This window comes from Cyclopterus lumpus, chromosome 6, assembly GCF_009769545.1.
Source record: "Cyclopterus lumpus isolate fCycLum1 chromosome 6, fCycLum1.pri, whole genome shotgun sequence".
NCBI lineage: Eukaryota > Metazoa > Chordata > Actinopteri > Perciformes > Cyclopteridae > Cyclopterus > Cyclopterus lumpus.
The window spans coordinates 17,183,852-17,204,079 of record NC_046971.1 but is presented as its reverse complement, the minus strand read 5'-3'; the positions used below and the strand labels follow the sequence as shown (position 1 = coordinate 17,204,079).

The 20,228-nt window shown below is 42.1% G+C and overlaps 1 protein-coding gene across 2 annotated transcripts in view; it reads left to right on the top strand.

Moving 5' to 3' along the window:
• b4galnt4a (beta-1,4-N-acetyl-galactosaminyl transferase 4a) overlaps positions 1-19,960 on the top strand; it is a 125,284-nt gene extending 105,324 nt beyond the window's left edge. For both annotated transcript variants that reach the window (XM_034535848.1, XM_034535849.1), the window contains 12 exons: positions 3,769-3,835; positions 11,031-11,180; positions 11,512-11,621; positions 12,425-12,525; positions 12,782-12,855; positions 12,937-14,452; positions 14,910-15,289; positions 15,419-15,572; positions 15,711-15,783; positions 16,486-16,639; positions 16,911-17,037; positions 17,742-19,960. In XM_034535848.1, coding sequence (XP_034391739.1) covers positions 3,769-3,835; positions 11,031-11,180; positions 11,512-11,621; positions 12,425-12,525; positions 12,782-12,855; positions 12,937-14,452; positions 14,910-15,289; positions 15,419-15,572; positions 15,711-15,783; positions 16,486-16,639; positions 16,911-17,037; positions 17,742-17,856 — 3,021 coding nt within the window. In that variant the 3' untranslated portion in view covers positions 17,857-19,960. The remainder of the gene's footprint in view (positions 1-3,768; positions 3,836-11,030; positions 11,181-11,511; positions 11,622-12,424; positions 12,526-12,781; positions 12,856-12,936; positions 14,453-14,909; positions 15,290-15,418; positions 15,573-15,710; positions 15,784-16,485; positions 16,640-16,910; positions 17,038-17,741) is intronic.
• Positions 19,961-20,228: the final 268 nt, after the last annotated feature.

Below are 20,228 nucleotides of genomic sequence, written 5' to 3'. Positions count from 1 at the left end.
ATGCAAAAACAATAAAAACATTTTTGTTGTAGTTGTATAACATGTTAATTAGTGAGCTGTAGTGGTGGATGGCAGATTGTATTACCACCATAGCTATTATACCTCCTAATGCTAAACTAAGCTAACTGGCTGCTGGACGTTGCTTCATATTTACCGTACCAGCATGAGAGTGGAGTATCTCTTTATCTAACTCTCGGTTAGAAAGTCAACACGCATATTTTCAATAATGTGGAAGTGTTCCTTAAATTAATGTGTGTGTGTTACCATGACAGCAGATATGAGAGCTCTGAGTCAGATTGCACAGAACATATTTCACAAATGTCTGACAGCTACTGGTTGCTCATCACACAAACCGTTGCTATGTACAGTATGGTTCTGTGGACTCGAATGGAATTATACATGGTGCCACATTCCCCTCAACGCAACCAAAGGAGACAAAGAGACACACACTCAAAGGTTGTTGATATGAGCGTCCATGAGCTCGTGAGCTGTCACTTTGCCTTTTTTGCACCACAACTACACCAAATAATCATGGTGTTTTAGAAACATGCCAGACTCAATTGAGATTGGTATTTAGGACATTTTATCTCAATGGTACATTGGGGTACATCGGGGTCCACTCGGACCTCCATCTTTTTCTCTCACTCTCTTATGTGTCTTCTTCCTTTCTCCATCCATTTCCCATGTCTAAACCACAACTCTGAGAACAAACAAGCCTTCCTGAAGCAATATTTGCCTCATCCATCCCTGATCTTGCCTTGGCCTACATCTCAAGATCCTCAACTTCGACAGCTTGGATACATTTTATCTAATGTATATCAGCAACTATCTTTATAGATCAAATATATATGTTTGAATTATAAGGCTTGTTGTTGTTATTGACAATAAATCTCATGAAAAGGATAAAAACAACAATACATTATTTTGTCTCTAAATACTTTCCAGCTTCCCTGACTATGACTCTGTCCCATTCAGTTCTATTGAAGATGTACATTTGGTCACAAATATATAGTTTCATTTTGCACTATGGTTTAGTGAACAGCTGGGCACCGTGGCTTTTATCAAACGTTAGAGAAGTAAACACTGCATTTGTTGAGAACTATTTTCAGCCTTGGAATAATACACATTTGCTGTGCTAGTGAATCATGTTAAACCACCTTGTATGTCTTATCGTTCAATCTTAGTCTCCAACATTTGGAAAGGGGCTCATGTGATGCAGCAGCCTTAATAACTACAATTTCCAGGCGGTCTTGCCCTCGAACAATCAATGTAATTGTAAAGAGGGCCCTGTTCTTATTGACCATTCAGGCTTACCAGCCCACCTTGGATGTATACATAAATAAATAAATAAATAACAACAGTGTAGTGCCTGTCTCTCCTACCTTTTCCCTCAGGCAGGTGTCGTCAGGCTTGTTAACATCTGTCTTGTTCGCTGTCCACACTGCCACAATCCTTTCTCTGTTTACCTCTCTACTAATTTGGGCCTTAAGCCAAGTGTCTGTGATTGAGACACAGAGAAAGAGAGAAAGAGATAGAACGCACACAGTCAACCTCTCTGTCCTCGACTAAACAAATGGACAGCCGTTGTCTAGTTGAGCCGATGATTCGATTCACCTTGACTGGGAGACTGCTAGCTTGAAGTGTTTACTTTCTTCTGATCTTATTGGAAATTTGTACGCATAATGCAAAAGGTAAGATAGTTTAATTATGTTATTCCCTATTCATGGCGCCTGAGGCTTTGGAGTAGCCGATTGAATTGAAGGAAACAACTTGTCAGTGTGTGTGCGCATGCATGTCCACTCAAACAACAAACCACACACTCTTTTGTGTGAGTTGGAGCAACCACCTCATTGGCCAGCTGAATGAAAACAATATCCAAATCTCATATAATAATAATAATAATAATAATAATAATAATAATAATAATAATAATAATAATAATAATAATACTTCAAATTTATTTGGCGCTTTTCTAGACAACATAGTTCATATGTCACCTCATATGTCACCCATATGTCCGGGAATGACGAAACGTGATGAAACAACACTGCTGGCGGCCCATTGCGATTTTGCTCTGCGATTGGTACTTTTTATCATTTCCCCTTGGATATTGATTTTCTTTCCTCTCTGTTGAACTTATGGGACCAGCAAGCAGGTCTCCTCTTCTTCCTGCTGCTCCCTGTCAACACTATTTCACGGAGGACACACCCGCACACACACACAACCTTGTACTTCTACCTTTGTGGGGACAATTATCGAACCTTAGAACCCTAAAGCAGGCTGTTGAAGGTCTGTCCCACAGTGAGGATTAGCCAACATGTTCTTACTTACTTACTACACACAGACAACTGCTTTGTGTCTGTGTACACATAAGATGGCATGCACACTAGGTCAATACCTCCCGTAGAAGAATATATGGGGCCCGACAATGAACAGGAAGAAAATCACACAAAACTTTAAAATAGGCCAACAATGCAGCATTTCAAGTGCTCTTAAGGCTGACGTGACATCACGAGACTGTCAGGCTTCATTGAGAAAAGTGTGGACTGCCATTGACTCTACATGCAGCTGAAACACCCCATACCAACAGTCAAAGCATCAACTGTTATTGACTCGTTGACAATTTAACACAAAACAACATGCTTTGTTTTAAGTTGCATTGTGTTGCAGAACATAGAACCATGTCCTATATTTTCATTTATTTATTTTTGCAGGGAAGCAGCCAATCACAGCCCATATTGTTGTAATACAAAGCACAAGAGGAAGACCGTCACACGTGACACCAAAAGTAGCTAGGAAGACCGTGATTTCAGAATTTCAAGAATGGACTTTCTCACAAAACAGCTTTTTTAATATATATTCAAGCCACATTTGTGATAGTTGACCATTGACTCGCAGTATGTCGTGTGATTCGGCTGCAAGTGAAACTAAAGCCAAGTTACAACTCCCACGTGGTCTCATCCGCCTGCCTCGACCTTGAGGACAATCGACCTGAAATAATGACAGGATGCTGAAGCCTTCGGGTGGCCTGTTGAGCTGCTCCCTGCTGCTGCTCAGCATGATGTTGCACGGTGTCCTTGTGTTCTTTTATAGGTGCCGGTGTGTGCGCCTTTGTGTTCATGTGTGAGGTGTGGAGGAGTTGCATACAATATCCAGGAGTACTCTTACAAAACAAGAAAAAAAAAGAAAATCTAAAACGGTGTGTGTGTGTGTGTTTGTGTGTGTGTGTGCATATGCGGAGGTATTTGCATGAGCCTAAGGAGGGTGTTTATATTTGTATTCTCAACCCGAGGGCTGGAAAATGACCTGTCTCCTGTCATTATATCCTCGGTAACCAGAAGTGACGTGGTAATTGTGAAATCTATTTAAAAGAATTGTAGCTCTCTCTCTCTCGTTGTCTCTCTCCGCGTTCCGGTCATTAACAGATTTACCTACTTGTCACGGCTCTGTTCCCGCTCTGCTCACTGTCTGTTTTCTCAGGTTTTTGCTTTTTTTTCCTGCTCCGTCGGTGGCCTCACGTGTCTTGTCCTCTGCTCATGTGCCGCACTTTTCTTCCTGCTTCCTCTTCCCTCTCTGGCTAAGTGTGTTTATACAGAAAGCCAGCATCAGATCAATCCTGTGATGCTGCCGGGATCAATAACACACAGAGTGTCACAGTTTAGCCAGCAAACCATGATGGATGAATTCTGCTCACCTTATACTTTCCACATGTTGACAGTTAGTTTTCTACTCTCACTTAATCCTCTCCCCCTCTGCTTTCACACACAGTGGCGTCCGTTCCTCCCCGGTCTGAAATATGAAGTGATAGACTCGGCCTACATCTCCCTGTACACAGGTAAGAGCTATTCTGCCATTCTGATGCATGAAAGGCTTCTTGTGTTGGAGATAAAATACATTCCGTGATGAATGTTTTTAATTGACTTTAAAGTGTTTTGTTGTTTGCAGCTAAGATACACATGGGACTCTTTAATGGTCTTTTCTATTTCTAGTTTTTTTTTTTTTTTTTTGTGCTCAGAGCTGGCCAAATAGAAACAGGAAATGATGCCACAAACACATTAACTTCATTAGTCTCGTCTGGTATCGATCATTCACCTTCTTTGAATCAAGATCTGCTTCAACTCATATTTAAGTCTCGAAGACGATGATATGATATTATATCATATTTAGTTCCTTCTCGTAAAGGAGAAGCCGCAGGTTGTCCCTGTGGGAGTATGACATGTCTTCTCTATGTGGAGCCAAAGAGAAGATAAAGAATGCAAAAGATGCCCTATTTTTGTCATTCGTAGCTGAGATGAGAACACAAGCTCCCAGGTAGAGATCTCTAGTCTAACCTCTCTAGCTCCAAGAATAGCAGTGTGTGTCTAAGGGATGCAGCATTGTTAACAAGGGGAAATGCCAGCTGCACAGAGAATGATGTGTGGAGTTGTCATTTTGGGCAACGCTGCAGGTTGCTGGGGATGTATACCTTCTTGTGTATGACCGGCTATGACAGAGAAGAAAGAGGCCATGTACAGTTTATGAGGTCACCTGCTGGATTTAAACACGGCCGTGTCCTCATCTGCCTCCCTCCACCCATCCATCCCGACTCCTCTCTTTATGTCATGCTCACCATCTCACTGGGTTTCTCTATTTTCAAGCTGTAGAATGTGTTTAATATCCATTCCCGTTAGACACAGGGGAACCTCGTGTAGGCTTTCCCAGTTTAATTTGGTCTCTGATTGGCTTTCAATTAACATCGTTGTGAGTTGAGTAATTGTAGCACTCAAAGCTTGGGTTGGTAATCTGTAGAAACTAACAGTAGATTTTTTCAATTATCCAACCAGCCAATTCTTTTTCCATGCAAGGAGCGCCAAAAGTCGCTAAATCTAGTGAGAAAGTTGCCAAGTCTGCAACACCGCCGTCCCTTCAGACCAAAGCCACTCACCCAAAATGATTATGAAAAACAAACAACGAACATGGCGATTGTTAGGACACACAGCCATCAAGCAGCACATGTGACTCCGGTACATGTGCACGTGTACACTCTAAAAATAGTATTTCAGTAGTAGTTGAAGTAACGTACATTTTTAAATGAGTCTCAATCAGATTTCTGCTTTAGTGAAGTCAATCTACTTTTGTGGATTATATCAATTTGAATTTACACTTTGTTCCCTTAACCTACTATTCTCATTTAAGTAAAAGCACATCAATTAGGTTTCTCTCCGTGTTGTGCGTCTGACGTCATGACGTCCACATCATTTCCAGATTTTTCCTCAGGAGTCGAGCCGCCATTTTTTCGAGTGAAGGTGACTTGGATAAAAGGTAAGTCTAGTGCTAAATTTAGTTTTGTATGTACAAATAATGTAATATGTCATATATAAAATTGGTCCACCTGAATTAGTTACATTGTGCTAAGTATTAAGTTAGTAAGTATTTAACGTTAACTAAGTTAGTTAGTAAACTGACAAACCAAACCAGCTTGTCATGCTAATGTTAGCATGTTTTATATTAACATTTATAAAGCATTTTACTCGTTTCGTGAACCATGTTTAACCTTTCGTAACATTAATAGCCTCGATATAATCACCAGCGCGTAGCTATTACAATTGCTATTATGTAATTAACTACCCTGCTGCAATGTCAGTTAGCATATTGCTAGCGAGCCTGTAGCATAAACAAGCTAGCGGTTAGCTACATATCAAAGCAGGTGGTAGCTCGCTAGCAGACGTAGGGTTAGGTTTATGTGGCCATGACTCGCGTGGTTCAAGTTGCTTATTCGTGTTGTGTACTGGTGTAAGGTTAGCTGCTTATTGGCACATTAGCGCAGCAATAATGAGCTGGTAAGGCTTACATTAGCTTTCCGCCAAGCGATTTAAAGGGTCTGCGCCCGCGGTTCTGTTCAGACTACTTTGGCGCGTGGAGTTGACGCGTTGGTGCGCGCGCGGTCACACATTTTGGGCTACAACAGAACCTCACTTTGATGCGGAAGCTGGAATAGTGTCTTAACTTAGCTGCTTCAGAAAACCTGTCTTTACCGCCGCTACCTGCGTTGTTTCCTATGTAGTTAAGTAACGTGACTCTTTCGTGCACGCGTGGAGGAGTTTCTTGTTGCTGACCAAAAAAACACCAAACTTGGCTGTGGGCGATGCAATGATAACAACGTGGTGTGCTGGCTGCCCTCGGTGACAGGGCTGCCTTCGGTTTAAGTTGGAAATGAGGTAGGCCGCGGTGATAAATACTCGCTGTGTGAAAGCGCCACAGTGACATGTTGCGGCGGTTAACGTTGGTTAACGTTAAGCGCCACAGTGACATGTTGCGGTGGTTAACGTTAAGCGCCACAGTGACATGTTGCGGTGGTTAACGTTAAGCGCCACAGTGACATGTTGCGGTGGTTAACGTTAAGCGCCACAGTGACATGTTGCGGTGGTTAACGTTAAGCGCCACAGCGACATGTTGCGGTGGTTAACGTTAAGCTACGCGATACCCAGCTCAGTATTGCTTTGCCAGTGTGCTAATAAGCTGCTGTATTGTTTTTTAGCTGATGTGAAGTCTTCTCACTTGGTCCTAACATAAAGTAGTACCGGGTGGGGTAATGAGTAACACTAAATATTGTTTTGAATTTTTCTTCAGATTTTTTTCCATGACTGGTGGGTGACTTCAGACTTGAACACTATCTAAGGTAAGGTTTACTCTTTGAATAAAGTGCTATTGACAAGGCAGTAATGTGGCTTTATTTAATTTGAACGGTTACAGTAAATGATTGTTAGAGGGACTGTTTTTACCTCTGCTTCAACACTACTTTTGTATGAGTACTAATGGTTTTGGAAAAAATGTATCTTAAAACACCGATTTGTAACCCACGCTCTCTTGAACTGCCTTTTAAGTCGGAACAAAATCATTGAACTTTGCTGAAGTCTTGTTTTAACATCAGATTTTTATATATATATATATATATATATATATATATATATATATATATATATATATATATATATATAAATAAATAAATAAAATTAATATTTAAGTATTCAGAGAGGGCTTGCTACATGAAATGGACTTCTGTTTAAATGATTGTCTCCACATGCCCAGTAAAGGCCATCTCTGTTTTCCCCAGTGTTGCGCTTCATATGGAGATGCAAGGACTGTGGAAAGGCATTAACAAGAAGATCTGAACTGCTCAAGCACTACAAGCTTACTCATAGGCATTACGGACGGGGCCATTCATATCCATACACTTACTCAAATTGTCCTTGTAGATTCAAGACTTGGAATGCCCTACTGAGCCATTTATCACAAAATCATCCTGCCCAACAAGTAGTCAACAAAGCCATATCAACCTTCACCTGCCATATTTGTAGTCATACTCAACTCTCCACAGAAAGGGAATATTTCCAACACATTTTCCAGCATCTTAAAACAAAGAGACTGTAACATGTGTCTTCCAAAACTGTGACTATAAGACAAACTATAATTAAAGTTTGCAGACTATTGCAAACTTCAAAAGCCATAAATACAGAAAACACTCTGGTGCAGCTAATATCTTCAAACCTGCGATAAATTCTGTTGAATCCAATAATGCCAATAATATTACCAGTGATATTTCAGATGGGGAAAGCAATGCCATTTTAACAATACACAACATATTGGATCGAATTGATACACCTCTCTCTGCTGGTTGAGGTGTGGCGACACCCAGCCAAGAAATAGTCCAGCACATACCAGACATTGGCACATCAACCAAAAAGTTGCACATTGTCAAGTTTCAGGATGCATTTATTTGTTGTTTTACAACACAGGGTTGTCTTAATACTAGACATGGCCAATCATGAGATGTGAGCCTGAACCTGTACCAAATCCATATAGTGTAATCCCTTTTGGCATTATTCAGCAAACATCTTTCATTAACAGCAATGGTGAATATAAATGTTGTGTTCTGATTAAGATGGATAATTAGCATAATCAAGTTATCACAGTGCAGGACTGAAGCCAGTGGTATTATTGTCCCATACCTAGTGCATAGAATAACAGTGCCAATTGATGCCAGTGATGGTTTGTGTTTGTCATGCCCTCTGTAGGACTCTGGCGCCAATGATGCTCAGAGGGACCTGGAGCAGCTCACTTTGGCTGTGTTTGTCATTCGGAAGGAGGGGGAAGGACTGCAGGAGCTACCTGAAGACATTGTCATTGAGGGCGTGCAGGTGTTGCATGGACTGACTTCCGTCGCCTCAGCTTGTGCCTTGCTTCTGGGTCTGATATATGCACTCAACCTGTCAAATCCCAAACCCCTTCATTTCACCTTTGAAGTGCTCCAGAAAATTATCATGCATCTTGAGCAGCAAAAGATGTCCCCCAAAGTCCAAAATCTCTATGGCAGACTTCAAAACTAATAACACTACAATGGACCTGAAGACTGTCTAGCCTAGTGCCATATTGTGGTAGCAAACCACATTGTTGAATGCTTTTTACACTTATTTTGTAAGGAGGTGCAGGAGTTTGTTTATTGTTCTTTCCATTTGAGGCAGATGGTTTCATTTTCAAAAAATATGGTTGTCTCTTTTTGTTTTAGTTGATTTAAAAATCTTAAGATAAGATATTTTCATAATTTTTTGTGTACTTAATACTGGTTTCATATCATTTTGTTGCATTACTCTGCACTTTGTAGAACAAATTGTTTAATTGATATTCAAGCAATAACATTTGTGGTTTCACATTGATACTCGCTGTATTGTTTGTTATGCCCTTTTACACATGTTGTGTATATTTGTTTTTCTTGAAAACAACATATAGTGTTTTTTTTACATTTATATAATAAAGTTTTAAAGACATCAGAATTGAGTGTATACATTTTCTTTCAGCCAACTTAAAATTGTAACTTCGGGAAAGGTATTTTAATTAGATTGAACAAACTAAAATTCCACACTATGGTTACTATAAAAATTACCTTTCCTGAAACTATATTATTAGGTTGTAAAGGAGCAGTATTTTACTTTAGTATCAAGCAAATAATTGAGTTGGAAAAACTGGAGACTTTAAGTTGAGTTGCCTTCATTTTAAGTTGGAGTAATGCAAACCATTGATTTGAAAACAATCAAATTATTACATACATTTGACTTAAAGCAATTGTGTTAATCTAACTTGTTAACTTAATTTGAGAAAACTTAATTCATTTGTGTGTTACCAATTGAAGTAATTCAATTAAGTTGGTCCAACTGTTCGCTTTTTACAGTGTAGGTAGACAGACAAAGAGATTGATTCATTGATATATATATATATATATATATATATACTCTAGCTTTATTAAGAACGTATCATTTTCCAATTCATGCCCAAACGGTGAGCTTCATTCTCATCAGGTAAACAGTGTGTCATTCTTGTAGTCGCCAGATGCTAAAAGATGGGACGTTGTTAGAGTTTAGAGCATGTGTTTTCAATTTGCATTAAAGAATGTACACCCTATGAATGTAATTACTGTAGCTAACAGAAGAAGAGTAATACGTTGTTGTTTTACTTATTCTATACCGTTCACCCTGAGGACAAGAGGTCAACAGGTTTAATGTGCAGGCACAAAACTAGGTTTGTTTCGTGTCTCCCCACATACCTCACACACCCGCGCACCACACATGGCTCAGGGTCATCTCAGACTGATAAGGGATTAGACAAACTGTTTCCTCATTCTGTGTGGGATAACCACTTGCTTCAATAAAAAGGACTGTCTGGAGAATGGCGAGCCAGAGTGTTTTGCAGACGTGCAGAGGCACAGCTCAACATTCTCCTTTTGCAGCAAGTAAAACCAAGAGCTCGAGTCTGTCATCTGTGGTCATTGGAGTGTGGGTCTGATAATTGAACTAGCGGGGCTTTATCTTTATGGTAAAAACCCCACAGACGTTCAGCAACCAGTGTCAGATTGTTCAAATGCTGTACATCCACACACATTTGTTCTGCTCATGTCTCTGGAAAACCAGCAATAGTTTTGCCAAACTGGCACTAAAGAGTGCAATTGTTCTACTACCCACCTAAGCACTTATCTTTTAGTTGAATATTTCCTGAATGTAGTATCTCATTTGAATGATTTTCTCAACATCTGTCTTCATTGTCGAAAAAACTAAAACAGTTTAAGTGTGTGTTATTGAATTTTAGTATAATCATCCTGTATGTCATTATATAATTGCCCATGGTATATTTGCAGGGCAGTTCATTGCAACTCAAAATACTCCACATTAGTTCATTTACACCATCACACACACACATACGGATTTACTATAGAGACCAGGAAATTAAAATATGCACAAAGCTCTAAATGTTTTCCATATTTGCTTTGTATTACCACATGGATGAGGCCTCAATATCTATGCCATACAGAAATAATGGTGTATTTTGCCTTATTACAGCTCAACTACATCTGTGCAACATGATAGCAATGAATGAAACGAAAGAGAAGAAGAGTTCTGTTGTTCTGTTCTGTTGTTTGCTTCTTGTGAGGATTTCAGTAACGTAGATAATTAGTTATTCTTGGCAAGGCTTGCGTGTAAACTGTAAACCAGGTATGTGATCAGCAGATGTCTTATTGTTAGAAGGAAACAAAAAGAGGCTTTCTCGGTGTAGCGTGTGCACAGAGAGACACACAAACTGAATGCGCACACTCCACCCTAAAAGTGATGCTGACCACCACGTTAATTACAAAGCATTTCTCCCACCAGGCCTTGCTCCTGACATGCCATTAATCACAGATGCTCTCCCCTCCTTCTCTGCTATTGATTGGTATAATTATGAATCTACTATTTGTTTTTCTTCCAACTTTTGTTCTGATCCTCTCACTTCAGCTTCTGTTTCTGCTCTCTTCCTCTTTTCCCTTTGTTCCCTTCCTCTCCGCTTCACCTTTTGCCTTTTTTTTTCTCCCCCTGTTATTATTCACTTTTTCACAGACGGTAAAGATTTATGATGATTGCGATATTATCCTTCCAACAGTTAACGTATAATAAAACATAAAAACAGTGTGACATAAAGACCTTCCCCTTTCCCTATACATCCTCTCTGTCTCTGTATTTCTTCAGACGAGTCCAATCTGAAGATGAACAGTGTGGACCACATCCCCCAGACCTTGGCCAGTCACATCCGTCTCCCAGAGGAGGGCCGGGGAAGGAGCATCCCGCAGCACGGAGCGGATATGCTGAAGCCGGACCCCAGGGACACCTTCTACAGCAGTAAATCTAACAGTTATCGTTTCAGGCTGTCACCTTTTTTCTTTCCTCATCCTGATTTTCTGGCCTGTGTCATTTTCTCTATCTGACTAATGGACTGCCTGGCTCACAGTCTCTCTGGCTGTCAGTTTAGCTGCAATCAGACTTTTGGTATTTTGTCTGGCTGGCGGTGTCCCCTTTCTTTCTGGTTTTTCCTCTTCGTTTTGTCGTTGCCCTGATCATCTCCCAGTTTTCTGACTCTTAAGTTTGTACAAAGCAGAAAACCATATACACATTTGTTTGTACCTGATCTCACATATTTACCTCCCCTTCTCTCTTTCTTCTCTCTCCTCAGCTCCTATGATCGACCCCTCCCGATTGGAAAATGTTCTACCAGCATGTCTCTACTCTCCAACATATGTTGTCAAAGATTTTCCCATCGCCAGATACCAGGGACTGCAATTTGTAAGTCACCTTCCCTCTGGATCAGAAAATGACCTGCGGTCATTTCACCATTGCCTCTTTGCTCTCCGGTAGAGACTGATTTTAGACCATATTTTAAGAACACCATTACATGATTTAAAAATGCACAAAAACCTGTACATATTTAACTTAAGCACTGCACACTACCACGTTTACAGCATAAACTGTGCCAATTATTTTTTGTCAAATACACAGATTCTGTTTGCTTATATCATGACGATGGCTAAGACTTGCTTCTACTAAACTTTCATTTTTCAACCTTGAATAACCTAATTTAATAATTCATCTATTCAAACGTGTTATTGCTTAGTGGGTCAGTATGTGTGATAGAGGTCTACAAAAATTAGACCTATGGGCTCATCTGAATTACTATGAATGTCATGACAGTAGTATTTTAACTTGCTTAAAAGTATCCCCTTGTAGAGTCAGCATAATATTCAGATCAACGGGCAGAGAAGCCAGGTCTCTGCTGGTTTGGTCATTACAACTGCATCTCTCCTGTTGGATCAGAACCCATTGAGGAAGCAGGTTGCTGAGTGCTGCTGCCCCCTGTAGGACAACAGGAGTTACTGCAGTGGCTGCAGAGATTAGGTGGAAATTAGAGCCACATAACACAGCAAATACATTTTAGATTTAACAGGAATCACTGCAGCATACATACAGGGTGATGGAGAGCAAGAAGCTGGTTCTGGTTTAATGCTGGTATTAGATTACAAATAAGTAACCCCTTTCTACGTGTTTTCTGAAGTTATTTAATATTTGATTGACATATCATTTTTCTGCAGGTCTATCTGTCCTTCGTTTACCCAAATGACTTCACACGTCTCACCCACATGGAGCGAGAGAACAAGTGTTTCTACCGAGAGTCCCCTATCTATTTGGAAAAGTAAGGACATTTTTGTTTTGTATCTCTTGGGAAGCAAAGGGAACATTTGTCTCTGAATATATGACCGAGTACACTGATTATGCGGAATAACTGTTGAAGTGTCTGTGAATTTGACGGCAGTGATTCATGCAACCAAGAGATTAAGTTTATTATCCTGCAAGGCACATTGAAACGTCAACCTTCTTTTAATGCGCGGGGTTGTGTGTGTTGAAGTGTGTGTTCATGGGTGTGCACTGCCTCCTCTTGTGTCTGCCAGGTTTGGTTTCTACAAATATATGAAGATGGATGAGGAGGAAGATGACAGACCGTTCTTCTTCCCTAACCCAGATGGTAAACTAATAATAACCAACATATACATACACACACGTACTGTAGACACACTCTCTTTCATCGTTGTGTTAATGTCTCCAGATTTCTTAGATGAAGAGGAGGTGGTAGATGTAGAGGACGAGGTAGAGATCGTCGGTACACAGTCGCCCAAGAAGCCCTCTCATCCCAGCCAGACCAGCCACACCTCCGACCCCTCCCATCCGCACTCTAAGTCTGCGCCAACACCAGCTGGCAGAGAGGGAGGAGAAGAAGAGGCGGACCATGATGAAGAGGAGGAGGGAGCTGTCAACAGTATCGTACACCGAAGAGAAAGGAGACATTTTCCTCACAGAGATGGACAGCTGGGAAGGGATCTGAACAAAGACTGGGAAAGAGATCACACAAACAGACAGGAGGCCAGGAAGGGACTTGAGGAGCTGCATACCAGGGTGCTTCAGCCTGACATGGACAGTGTAGTCCGCGGTCGCTCCCTGACTTGGATCCGCACTGGTCCTGCAGAGTTGAGCCCTGGCAGGAAAGAAGGAGGAACAGGTGGCGCAGGAGGAGAGAAAGGAGCTGAAACACTGCCTAAACTGAGAAGGTCTTCACTCCTTTTCCCCCAAAAGTCCTCCCTCTCTGCCCTTGCTAGCCGTGCCAAGCAGATCCTCAGCAACTCTGCCCATAGCAACAACCTCCATGATGAAAAAAGCAAGCTCGCTGGAAACAAGAAGGAGAAGAGGGAGGAGAACAAGATCTACATCACCAGGCCTCGACCGGCCAAGGAGCGGGAGAGGGACAGGGAGAGGGAGAGGGAGCAGCGTCGTGAGAGGAGGGAGGAGAGGGCATCTCGCCACCCGAGAGAGGTGTTCCCGGGGGTCTTTTTGTACCAAACTAGGAAGACTACAAGGCTGGTGAACCTGGGTGCCAAAGGAGGAGGCATAACAAGAAGTAGAAGTCTTGTTAGTGCCGCCCAGCTCTGGCCCAACCCCCCAACAAAAGAGGGTAAGACATTTCCCCACAACGGAAGCATCAGCATACAGGGGGAAAGTGTACAGACGTCTGACAGCAGGGCAGCAAAACAACCCGAGAAAAGCAAGAGGAAAGGGGAGCATGGTGATCTAAAGACTCCTGTCACAGCTGATGTACCCAGCAAAGGTGACCTGCTAACCCCGCTGTCCCATCATCAAGATCCCCCTCCAGTTACCCAGCAACGGGTAAACTCCACAGAAAACACACTCCAAGGTCAAACGCGGGTCACCTCTTACCTCAGGACCTCCGAGATCACCGAGTCCCATCAGCAGCCAGACCCGGACCCCAACCCGCCAGAACTCGGCAGGGAAACAAGTCGCTCTAATCCTGACAACGACCCCGAGCCAGAACCAGAGGAGGGCGAGATGTCGGACTACAGCTACGAGGAGGTCGAGGCTCGGCCCGGTTGGGCAGAGGAGAGCATCAACTGGCAGAGGACCTTCTCAGTCAATCCGATGGACTTTGAGCTGCTGCGCTCTGACTGGAATGACCTGCGCTGCAATGTGTCTGGCAACCTCCAGCTGGCAGAGAGTGAGGTAGTGGACGTGCTGGCGCAGTACATGGAGAAGCTCAACGAACGCAATGGAGGGTGAGGATGAAGGGCAGGGAATGTGAATAATGTGAGACTTGGAGGCTGCTTATGTTTCCCTGCAAAATGTGGTTTCTAATGCGCAGCCTTATCTAAAGCAAGAAGTAATTTCACTGAGAACATATTGGTCATGCCCCGGTGCTTTGACTTCATGTTAGCACTCCTTCGTGTGCCGATTACCATTTTCTTCAGCAGTGCTTACAAACATCGATGTAATTTTGTGGTAAGTAGCTTGGCCACTCTGTTTTCATTTTCTTCCCAAAATCCCACCATGCAGACTTCCCTCTCCGGAGATAATGAGGAGACACTTTTCTTTTTAGGTGGCCTGCCTACAGTCAAACAATATTTAATTGGGAGAATAAAATAAGAAACTGTGTTTTGTATTTGCATCCGCTCTCTTTCTTTCACGTCATCTGTGCCTTCTGAAGGTTTTTTGTTGTTGTTGCCTTCGCCGCAGGATCTACACCCTGCTGCGAATTGTCAACGTTGAGAAGCGTCGCGACTCGGCGAGAGGGAACCGTTACCTCGTGGAGCTGGAGCTAATGGAGAGAGGCCGCAGCGTGGTGCGTCTGTCAGAATACATCTACCTGCTGCTTCATCGCAGCAGGCAGGGTGAGGAAAGTCTCGAGAACACTGACTTTGCTCCGGCCTCGGCGCCGGCTTCGGGCCCGTCAGCTGCCACGTCCAGGCTCGACAGCCCACCTCCCCCTCCCTCCACCAGGCCCCCCGTTCGGCCCGGAGCGACCCCCTGGAGCACCGCCTATGCTAAGCCGCTGCTCTGCCAGCCGGTCATGCTGCAGTGGAGGAAAGATGTCATGGTGCACTTTGTGGTGCCAGGTAAGTCAAAAGGGGCACTTTGGTTAACTTTCAAAACTGAATAAACAGAAATGAAACTAAAATAAAAGATTGCTGAGAGAAAATGTTAATATTTTATGTGATCAATCTACTTTTCCCTTTGTCCTTTAGTGAAAAACCAGGCTCGCTGGGTACAGCAGTTTATCTCTGACATGGAGAATCTTCATCTCCAGACAAAGGATGACAATTTCAACATCATAATTGTCGACTTTGAGAGTGAAGATATGGACGTGGAGCAGGCACTAAGAGAGAGCACAGTACCAAGGTGTGTGTGTGTGTGTGTGTGCGTGTGCGTGTGCGTGTGCGTGTGCGTGTGCGTGTGACACAATCAGCCCAGTGTTTAACTGCATTTTTTATTATTTTAGAACATTTCCAAGTGTGTGTATACTTTTTGTTTTGACAGATATGAGTATCTAAGGAGAGAAGGGAACTTTGAGCGCTCAGCGGGACTGCAGATCGGAGTGGACACGATTGAGGTTAGAGAAACACACACAGAGGCAAGACAACAATATGTGAGCTGACAGGAAAAAGACACTCACTGAAGGTCAGCCACTCACACTGACCGCGTGACCTTTACTGATGGATAGACAGAAAGAACGCTCTTGCATAATGAATACATAACTGCTTGGCCAGTCTGTCATGGGCTGTGGATCTCGCCCTCACCTCCGAGCCTCCTCCCTTTGCCTTCTCCCACGAGCCCAACTGTGGCTGACAGTTAGCTGCATTTCCTCTGTCATGTGGATGCCGTCGCTGTCACATCCATTCCCTTTCACAGGTTGTTTGTGTGCATGTGACCCTCACGCCGCTTTCTGGCTGTCTCTCTGTCACACACCCATGCACACTCACTCACACATGGGTGTGGAGCGGCTGGCAATATGGACAGGCATTGATCCGTCAGTTGAGTGTCAGGGCCGTCACGGAGGGATGACAGGGCTGTCACTCATGTCTGAGTGACCTGCAGGCTCTGTAAGTGAAGACAAGCCGCTGATGCTGAGCCCAGACTTCTCCACTTTCTTTAATCCTAAAATCCCACATTAGGCGAATGGGAACACATGCAGCTCCAGCATAGATTCACACGCGCACACTTTTCTTCTTTTTGCTTCTTCAACATAAGATCGAGAGATTATTTAGGTGTAATGAGTGTGTGCATGTGTGCTTGTTTGTGTTTCCTCTCGCAGGATAGTCACAGCATTGTGTTCCTGTGTGATCTGCACATCCACTTCCCTCTCAACATCCTGGAAAGCATCAGGAAGCACTGTGTGGAGGGACGCCTGGCTTTTGCTCCAATTGTCATGAGACTCAGCTGCGGCAGTTCGCCACAGGCGCCTGATGGTAACGCACACACACACACATTACATGCATGCACACACACGTCTGCACTCATACAGGAATAATCATACCATATCAAAATAGTTTTCAAGTGTTTGTAGTTTCATACGTCACTCAAACTCATTCCCCAGTTCCAGACAGCTACTTTACATTCATAATACTGGTTTTCAATTTACATGCATAATATAGGCTCTTGCATCAGAGGCACATACTTGTAATGCAATGGCGTGCAATGGGACCAATATTTCCTTTTAACTTTTTGTTCTTTCCACAGGTTACTGGGAGGTGAACGGCTTTGGCCTGTTTGGAATTTATAAGTCTGATTTTGATAAGATTGGAGGGATGAACACAGAGGAATTCAAAGACCGCTGGGGTGGAGAGGACTGGGAGCTGCTGGACAGGTAACCCAGCAACCAGACAACACAGTGGCCCTGCACTGAATACTATTACAAAAGAGAAGCTGTGTTGAGGCGATTTTAACATTTTAAAAATGTTTCATTATATTCAATATATGCTTTTTAATGGTAGTTATGTTGTTGTACCATATTGCTTCATGTTGTACAGAAGCTTATGCAATTGTTGCCACCTCCTGTATATTATAAGTCATTACTGTTACGATACAATATTTAGATTTTTGTCTTTGATTGTCTCTGCTGTACCTCAGGTGTAGATGGTAAATGTCCTCTTTTAAAGCACTGAAGGTGGATAGTGTGCACAATGCCAATAGGATGCAGGTGCAGGACCAAAACAGCAGGAGAAACGGAGACAGTCTGCGCAATAAATATTGCACGCTCTCAGTGTGTAGGCCAGCAAGGTCTTTGAATATTCAGTGTGTGAAATGTCTTTTTTTTCACTTACGAAAGGCTGCTGCTATCAAAATGTGTTGCAATTATGAGCTGAATTTGCGTCTCGAAGCGGCCAGATGGATAACTGTGCAAATAAAAGTAAAAAGATCTGCATGTTTAGATACTACCCAGATATAAGTTGGGTAAATTGACAGTTTAATAAATGAGTTTTATCAGACTACAGGCCAGTTAGCCATGAACACATGCTATGACTGTGAACCCAGTGTTAACCCGCTGTTCCTCCCTCCCACCCCCTCTAGGGTACTGCAGAATGGTTTGGAGGTAGAGAGACTGCGTTTGAGGAACTTCTTTCACTACTACCACTCCAAACGAGGCATGTGGAATACCCAGAACAAGAAAACTCTAAAGGGGTAGCGCCCCCTCCTGGTCTGAGGATTCTGAATCTATCTGCTGATCCACTTGTGTGTGTGAGAGAGAGACCCGTGGGAGCTCGCTCACTGCCTGAACTCTGCCTTTATTTGAAACGTTTCCTTTCAGGGATGCCTCTGCTTCTCCATCAGCCCCTCTGGTATACTCATCTGTACGAGGAAACAGAGTCTGAATCTGAACTTTACAAGCGAGCCGTTTACGCAGATACACCCGAGTCATCACTTTGCCTCACTGACAGATCTACTGTACAGAGAGAAGAGAGGCATTTTTGTTCTCCTTCTCTCTGTCCTTTTTTTTGGTGCAATGTTTTCAGACAGACTGGAAAGCAGCTGTTTTTGTGTGCGTGTGTGTGCGTGTGTGTGTGTGTGTGCATGTGTGTATGCGTGTATGCGTGGGTGGGTGGGTGTATATATATATAGGTGTATGTGAGCGTGTTGCCGCTTGTGTGTGCTTATGATGACAGAGAGCACTTTTTTTCTAACAAGGAGATGTGAAGACAACCTAAGATCTTTTTTTCTAACATGCTCTCACGTGAGAGCCCAATAGAATGTGTGTCGACATGTTATTCCGATAGATTCAGACATGGTGGAGTAGATCGAGTAGTAGAGGAACTTTGTCTTTGGTAAAATAGTTTCTAAATACATCAACTTCTACCTGTTGGATATTATTATGACCGAGGTGCTGACATTCTCCTGATACCAGATATTATGAAAAACAAAGTAAGATTGTGAATCAGAATAGCCCTTTTCCAAACAGATAAAGACAGATTTATTATTATTAATAATAATAATAATAATAATAATAATAATAATAATGTACACTTTTATTGAGCCCACAGTGGGGAAATTCTTCGTCCTCTTTATGTCTCTCTCTGTCCCTCTCTCTCCCTCTCTCTCCCTCTGTATCTCCTTATTCTTCAACTCATTGCTGCCTCTTTCTGTTTCAACATTATGCACATTTGTGTATGTTTTTTTCTCTGGAAATTTAAGTTTTATGTAGTACACCCATATTCATGCTAGCTATTGGTTAGGACTTATTTCATTTTGTTTCATTAACTTGTTCTGCTGTTATTTTTTTATTTGTATTTGTCCTGACTGAGTATGGATGCACAAACATTTGGGGTGCTATTTTCTGTTCTAAAACACTGAATTTATGAACAGTTTACACATATTAATTATACTGATTGTATCCTCCATTCCCTCCACACCTCTAACCTCATTGTCAACTGGAACATACAACTTTAATAGGAGGGAAGCAGAGGACAGCAGTAGCAGCTTTGTGACATATGATTTCACACTGTCACACCATTGTATGAAGCATTTTCTTAGCTGAAAGTTGCATTTTAAATATTGTATTTGAGGGATTATACTCTGTCTCGCATATTAAAATACCACAGAGACGGGGGGGGCGCTTAGCTGACATCGACACTCCTCTTTTAAGCTTGTATAAAGCTCCAACAGAAGGGAGACCAGTTCATGTGTTGGACACAATGTGGCAAGGCATGGCTGTTTCACAAATGTGTGCCTTTATCAGGGTTTGGCTGCAGGCAGTTTTTAAACTACTCTAACGACAGAAGAGGGCAGGGACAGACAGAAATACACGGTTATTTATCAGCAGGCTGTAATGTCATTGTAAATTCAGATGAACTGTAAAAGAAGGGAACATGGTTCTCTTCACTGGATTACAGAGTCAGTGTGTTTGTTGTATTACCTTAGAAGCAGGAAGGAGTGGTCTTTGCAAGCCAGTTGCCCTGTTGGTGAGATACACAGAGATGGTACTAATGACTACTGAGTACAATCAGGAGTTGTGATGGAGACTCACTAGCAGCTGGAGTCCAGCAGGACCCCACCTGCTCCCATTCGTTTTGGCTGGAGGCCGGGCTCCTAATGCCTCTGTTTATGCAACATGGTACTTTTATTGATGGAGAGTGGCTTTAGGGCTCAAGGCTGGACACACATGTGGAAGACAGTTAATGATCTGTTGTTGACTATATGATTGTCAAAATGCCCTCCAAGACCCTTTCTTTGCCTCTGCAGGAAGAGGGTCTACTGTACGTCATTTAACACTGACATGGGACTATTTAACAAAGGAATCACATTAAATCTAATCATATATATATATATATATATATATATATATATATATATATATATACGCGTGTGTGTGTGTATATATATATATATATGTATATATATATGTATGTGTATATGTATATGTATATATATATATATATATATATATATATATATATATATATATATATATGTATGTGTATATGTATATATATATATATATATATATATATATATATATATATATATATGTATGTGTATATATATATATATATAAAAACATTA